The 6,840-nt window shown below is 40.0% G+C and overlaps 1 protein-coding gene across 1 annotated transcript; it reads left to right on the top strand.

Moving 5' to 3' along the window:
- Positions 1–1,097: 1,097 nt before the first annotated feature.
- On the top strand, positions 1,098–6,776 carry LOC119725529 (heme-binding protein 2-like). Its single transcript, XM_038196954.1, has 5 exons — positions 1,098–1,203; positions 1,785–1,938; positions 4,414–4,543; positions 4,932–5,112; positions 5,755–6,776. The coding sequence occupies exons 2-5, from the start codon at positions 1,807–1,809 to the stop codon at positions 5,924–5,926; spliced, it is 615 nt and encodes a 204-aa protein (XP_038052882.1). The 5' UTR covers positions 1,098–1,203; positions 1,785–1,806; the 3' UTR covers positions 5,927–6,776.
- Positions 6,777–6,840: the final 64 nt, after the last annotated feature.

Here is a 6,840-nt window from a genome sequence, read left to right as displayed (position 1 = left end):
ATAAACAACGATTAATCCAAAAAAAATTTTGGATGGAATTTGTATTTCTCACTACAATCCAAAGAAAAGAAAACAATTCAAAAGTAAACAATATTAAAATACGTGCAAGACATCCCTCCAAAAGGGACAATAATTGTATCTGAATAACGGTCCTGTGTTGCCATTCATTGTTTTCATTTTAGTGCTATTTTGTTTGCTCAAACTGACGTTCCAATTTCGAAAAAAATGATAAATCTACACACAACCACACAACTACTGCGGCCGCATATCTGCCGACAAGCACCGTAGCTCCGCCCACCAAACTTTTAGTTTGTCCTTTCTAGCATTTCGATATATATTGCTGAGCACAATATTGGAATATTAGACGACAGAGGGCGCTATTAATTATTTGTTAGACCGACCCTATCATGGAGCTATAAACGCTCCGGCGCCTGAATTTTTTTGCACAGCATTTCCAACTTTCTACAGTTATTATTACAATAATTTACATTTCTGTCAAAATAAAGTTGAATCTTCATTTCTTCCATTAATTATTCATGGGTGGATTTCCTTCCTCCATGGGTGGAAATGTATGGACTTTCAGATCTATTTCGCACCGGCCGGTTTTGCTTCCTGGCGACGAAAAAAAGCTGAAGAAAGTACGCTTCCAAAAGGCAAATGATTCATTTTGCAAACACCTGTCAAAGCTATATACTCACGTATTATTTTATATATTTTTACATTTGCTCATTTAAAAATATATTTGTATATGCATCTTGGTCGGATCCAGAGAATGGCCTTGGACCGTGTAGCACCAGAATTTAAGGCAGGGGGTATCATGACACCTGAGGGCGCCGTTGATTGCGGAAAACGGGCAAGTTGGGCGAATAATGAGGGGGCAGGTCGGATGGTTTGCCAGTAGGCGGGGGAGAGGGGATTATTCAGCTTAGGCAGCCGAGGAGGGACAGCCACTAAATCGCCGTCATATCCTCCCTCCCCCCCAACAATTAAACCGATCATGCAAGCCTACCAAGTTGACCCCACATGTTTGAACACGTGAGGCCGAGGTTTGTTTGCCTTGGTTTTGTAATGTCGGAGATTGAGATTATGACTTGGTATTATATAATCTCGTTCACATATAAAACACCGAGCCGTTCTTTACTTGTGTAACATTTGTCGTCAGTGGTTCGTCAGTTTAACAGCAACTACGTATATACGGTGAAGGTGAGTTTCATATAAAAGAGATTAAATTCGCCTGTTTGGCTAGTACTAAAAGCTTGTTTGTTGAAAAAAAATTCTTAACTGAAGACGTTTATGATATGAAAAGTTGCGAAACATGGTTAACTTTTGAACTAATTGCTGTATTTACTTGAAAGGTTTGCCATTGTAAGGTACGGTGGGCCAATTCTATCATTTGAGGGAATCTTAATCCTAACAAAGGGTTTGGAGTGGGAACGGGCCTGACGAAAATCATGACCGGGTGGCTTGCCGTGATATATCATGATCACACTTGATGTGATTGTTTTTAAGCGGTTTTGTTGGGTGCATACCTACGTTTCCCAATACTGATGTTTCCCAACCCAGACCCTAACCCTAACCCTAAAGATTTCGGGGAACATCGGTATAAAAGTGGGGAACATCGGGGTAGACCCTGTTTTGTTTGTGTGCGCTGGCAAACATTATACTAATTGGGTTTGGTTAGGCCTAAGTCGGGAGGCTATTGCCATTGAAGTTTATCTCTTGAAGCAATTAACCTTTTCAGTGAACGACACCGATCATCAATGTGTCTTTTTATTTCCCGACAGTTTGCCCTAGACGAAAAAAGCCATGGGTGTGCTGAAGGAAATTGTTCTGCTAGCTGTTCTGGCCGGTGCGTGTGTGGCCAGACACGTGGCCAAGGAGCCGGAGTTCTGCCGACACCTCGAGTGCCCAAAATACACGATGGACTACCAAACAAAGGTATGTCTAAAATATGTCTAAAAACATCAAAGTCAGAGGTTTACACTGGAAAAAAAATCCGAAATCTTTTTTAAAAAACCTCTTCTTTCATTATTTTTTTTTGAATTATGGTACGGATCAATTTAGGGCTCAAGGCAATAGGTGATTTTAAAGTAGAAAGAACACCAAGTGGAAAGTAATCTCTTCTTGGAAGAACTGTGGTTCTGAAAAGAATCGGTTGGGAGAACTCGATGTTTTGGATAGTGTGCTCTGTCCGTCCTCATCAGGAAGATGAGTGATGGGATGTGCATGATGCTGGACAGAGCACACTGTCAAAATCGTTTAGCAACCGGTTCTTAGAGTTCCAGACTCAATCAACTGGTTCTTTTAAGAACCACGTACACTTCTTCCAATTAAGAACAGATTACTTTCCACACGGTGTTTACCCGCAATCTTTCTACTTTATCTCATCCGCAATGCAAAGCTTCAAGTCATTATAATAAGGTGATTTACTTAACTCGGGATACTGCTTTGCAAGTTATGTGCGAAACAAACTTCAGCAGAGCCGGGAACTAGCTGCAGTCGTAAGAAATGAGCGCCGCAAGACGTTTTGGCTGGTAACCCTCAGTTCTGCTCAGCAGTATTTTTTCTACTTAGCCAGGTATTTTCTTTGCAACACGCATGATTGAATGTGGTGTAACTAGAGAACGCATATAAACAATACAACTTGCTAACGGTTGTTTTCATCTCCCCCCCCCCCCATTTCCCCATTGCGCATCTACCATTTGGTTACCATGCTTTCAACCGTAACAACAATCGCATATACCTTTTCGACAGAGATACAAACAAAAAGCGCTATATCAGTACCGCTGTTTTTCCCTTATAAATTATAATTTATAAGGGAAAAACAGCGGTACTGATATAGCGCTTTTTGTTTGTGGACTATTATACGAAATGTAAAATCAAAACGACGAAAAGAGATGGATTTCTTAAAGTTTTCGAAGGTTATTTTGATCCGTTTCGTAAACAAAAAGTCCTGTCCGTTGTGCATGGCAGCTGTACACGTGACGTAACAACACGTGACGGTGACAGCACGTGATACTGTCACGAGGATTGTTATCGCAAGGTCATGAATCATGCTATCATTATGCATCACTCTGAATAAACATGTTTTGATTATACACTGTTTGTCCGTAGGGACATCGAGATTGATTGCAGTATTTACAGTTCTCGCACTGGTTTCAAGATAGTGTCAATATGATCATAAATTATGCCCTTCACTACCTCACGCCTTTCGACTATAGGTGACATTATTCCTATAAATTCATGTAGTGCACCATAAATGCTTTTCCAATGAATTACTGGGCCATAATTTCCATATATTCTTGATTGTGTGTGGATGAGATGCTGTAGGGCAATGCATCGGCTTAACTTGCACAATAGCCGCTGATTACATTCCTATTACAATTGTAATCTATATATTGTGTTCTTAACGTACACAAAATAGTTTGTTAGTGCGACCTCACTTTAGGTTCAACACTAGTATTCTGAGCAAACACCAAAAAAGTAATACGGTGTGCCGAACAGTACGTGGAACGTCGTTCGTGGTCCAATATGGTATTCACAGTGTTCGACTCACGTCGTCATCGACACAACGAATTCAGTAGCACTCATGACAAGTGGACTCGACTGAGTTCCCACCACGCACGCGTAGTTTTACAGAGACGAGTGATTTTCGTTTTCACGAAGTAACACTCATGCACACTGTGCACTTAATCGGTAATTTTCGTTTTCACGAAGTAACACTCATCTTTATTACACCAGTTTGAAGGCTTTTTCTTTCTTTTTTTCTGCCATACTACAAGAACACGGATTAATCACATTCCTACCGAACGTTTTAAAACGTTTTCACCCAAATAGTTTTGTGAAAAAGTGTTGTTACTTAATTTGTGAAAACGAAACTCGTTCGCGCCGGTGTCCGATGTGCGCGCACACTTGAGTGTTACTCAGTGAAACCAAAACTTGCCAGTTTAGGCCTAGCGGTTTTCACGTAGTAACACTTAGATGTGTTACTTCGTGGTGTCGGTGACGACGTGTGATGTATGGTTCGAACCCCGAAGGGAACAATAAAAAGGTTCTTGTGTTCTTAGGCAAGACACTTTTCTGCAATAATTACAATGGCCTCTGCAGCGTCCACAATAAGTGGGTACCATTTCTATTGGGACAGAGACCAGTGGCCCTGGCCTCGAGCTGCTGCTGAATGTTATCTCGCGGCCTGTTATGATCGGGAAACGCTTTTAAGACCTTAATGTGCAATGTATGTACCATAATCCGATCAGATTTATCTTAATAAAAACAAGTCAGATAAAACTGATGATTCGGAAGTACCTTGGTACGATTTTATAATTATGATATAACAGTGGATTAACTTCGTTTTCTGATGTACCTTTAATTGCCAAATGGTCGTTTTATTGGCTTGGTTTATTATTTTTTCAGGATTATGAGAAGCGAAGCTACCCATTGTCGATGTGGGTCAGCACCACCATCATAGGCGTTCACTACGACAAGGCATCGCAGGAGGGTTTTGATAAGCTCTTCTCGTACATCAGCGGACACAACTCAGAGAGTAAGTCCATATCATACCATGATCCCACCACCGTCAGTTTCCAAGATTTGGTTGGGTAATTTTCTTGAAATATGACACAACGTTGGGCGTCACACTGTTTGGTCTATGCAAAAAAATGAGGCATGCTTATTGATTTACTAATGTAGGAACACTCGCACTTGATATGACCATGATAATTAAAGTCCTCTTTGTGAAAATCTACTTCAAAGAGTGAAATTCATTGGAATGATTTCCACTCTAAATCGTCAGATACGCAAAATATGGAATTAAGTAGTTCAGAGGAAATCTATAGCCTATAGAGTACACGTAATTCCCAACGGTATGTTGTTATTCCTGGGAGATGTTGCATGTATACCTTTTAATCCCTTATTTAAATATTCTTCCTCAGATAAGAAGATAGCAATGACCGCCCCTGTGATCGACCGAGTTATCCCTGGTCAGGGGCCAGACTGCGCCGATAACTTCACTGTGTCCTTCATGGTTCCCTTCGAGTTGCAGCCGAACGCGCCCCAGCCCATGGATAAGACAGTGTTCCTGTCGACCATTCCAGCCCACCAAGCTTACGTCAGGTAAAGTACACAATATTTCAATCATTTTGTAACACATAATGGTAACAGGTCTGCTAACTTTATCGCCGCTGTGTGAGCATTTTTTTTGGGTAGTCAGTGGGTGCACACCTATATGCCATAATCCCATCCGCCGAGCTCATGTATAAAAGTTACACCGTCCCTCAGAGTATTCTATATTTCAGGGAGTTTATCTGAGAGCCATACAATTGGGGAATTGAAGAGATATGGCAATGAACCTCTGGCGGGCCCGGACTTTACTTGGGGGCTTCCAATTCTGAGTATTTTGGGTGCAATTGGGCTCGACAGTGGTGCTGCATTTTGCCGTGTTGTGGGAGGGATAGTTTTTCAAGATGGCTACTTTTCCGCTTCGAGAAAAATAGGGACGTCTTCTTTTGGCGACTGAAAATTTCTCAACAAGTCAATGGTCAACCCACCAAGAATTAGAGATGACATGTTGATCATCATTTTTCTGTGCAGCTCAAACACCTGTGAGAGTTCTGAGTATTTTAAAAAGAATTTTGAAGTATGGTCATTTTAGCACTGGTGTCTATGAACAGAAACATTTCATTTAATTTTATTTCCTATATACTTTTCGAATTCTGTTTCAAGTTTCTAAAATCCAAAACTCTTTTTTTTTAACAGGTCTTACCCAGGTTTCTCGAACGAAGCCAAGTTCCTGTCGGAAGCCGAAGCCCTAGCTAATGCTCTGAACGCTACCCAATCGTATGATAGCAGCTTCTACTACACGGCCGGCTACGACAGTCCCTTCACTATTCTGGAACGTCACAACGAGATTTGGTTTTTCGCGGTGTAAAATCGGAACATCAACATTCTGTGGTGGCCGAGTCAATGTTGAAGTGTTTTGATTTTCCAAGAGGGGTTTTAATTTAAGAACTTCAATATTGACATCAAATTTAGCGAACTATTTGTATAACTTTGAATAAGTCTTTAGGCACCTAGATTTGCTGAGGTACGTTCATCAAAATAAACAAGGCAAAAGATTGGTAGTAAGCTGGTATAGTCAAGATTCGCATTTATACAGGTATATTTAAAAAAAAAGTGTCCGTCAAGCAATTTGTTTTAATAACTACAAAACCACGAAGTAAGTTTTGAAAATTTTTGATTGTGCATGTACTCCTTATCCTTATAATTAGTAGAGTAATTCTTATGCCTATATATACAGACTAGGAAAAAGTAAAGAAATAATACAGATAGTGTAAAACAAGTTGTAGCCATGAAGAAATAAATATGTGATGATTTAAAAGTTGTTGGTACACTAAAGAAGCCGAAACTATGTACAAGGGAGTGTCTATACAATCCTACACTGTTTGTTTGGGGAAAAAAATCAACAAAAACTAGGTGATCATCATATGTAAAATCACAAAGATTAAAACAAAAGTTGGGATTTTACGCCAAAAACATAAATGTGTACTAACAGTGAATTTACTTTAAGCTGTATAGTAGTCTTGAGGTTACGATCGTCACTGGCGAAGCAGTAGGGGCGTGGTTTTATGTATTAGGGGGACGTGTTACAGTCTTTTGGCACTTTCAAATTAAAGGCGAGCAATGTGGAATTGAAAGCGAGGTACAATCTTCGTTTTTGAAACTTGTGCGTAGAAATGAAAGCATTGAATTAAAGTTCACCACAAATCATTACCAATCTATTCTGTTGAATAATTAAAAACTCTGTACTTAAACATATTTAAAATTAATGGTTCAACCTATACA

This window comes from Patiria miniata, unplaced genomic scaffold, assembly GCF_015706575.1.
Source record: "Patiria miniata isolate m_02_andy unplaced genomic scaffold, ASM1570657v1 HiC_scaffold_19, whole genome shotgun sequence".
Classification (NCBI taxonomy): Eukaryota; Metazoa; Echinodermata; class Asteroidea; order Valvatida; family Asterinidae; genus Patiria; species Patiria miniata.
The sequence above is the reverse complement of the archived record's forward strand: the minus strand, read 5'-3'. Positions and strand labels throughout refer to the sequence as shown.

Excerpts from the sequence above, each read along its gene's own strand:
- LOC119725529 (XM_038196954.1), top strand. The coding sequence starts at position 1,807 with ATGGGTGTGCTGAAGGAAATTGTTCTGCTAGCTGTTCTGGCCGGTGCG. Across the intron at positions 1,939-4,413 it reads CGATGGACTACCAAACAAAG|GATTATGAGAAGCGAAGCTA; the intron begins GTATGTCTAAAA and ends TTATTTTTTCAG. Across the intron at positions 5,113-5,754 it reads GCCCACCAAGCTTACGTCAG|GTCTTACCCAGGTTTCTCGA; the intron begins GTAAAGTACACA and ends TTTTTTTAACAG.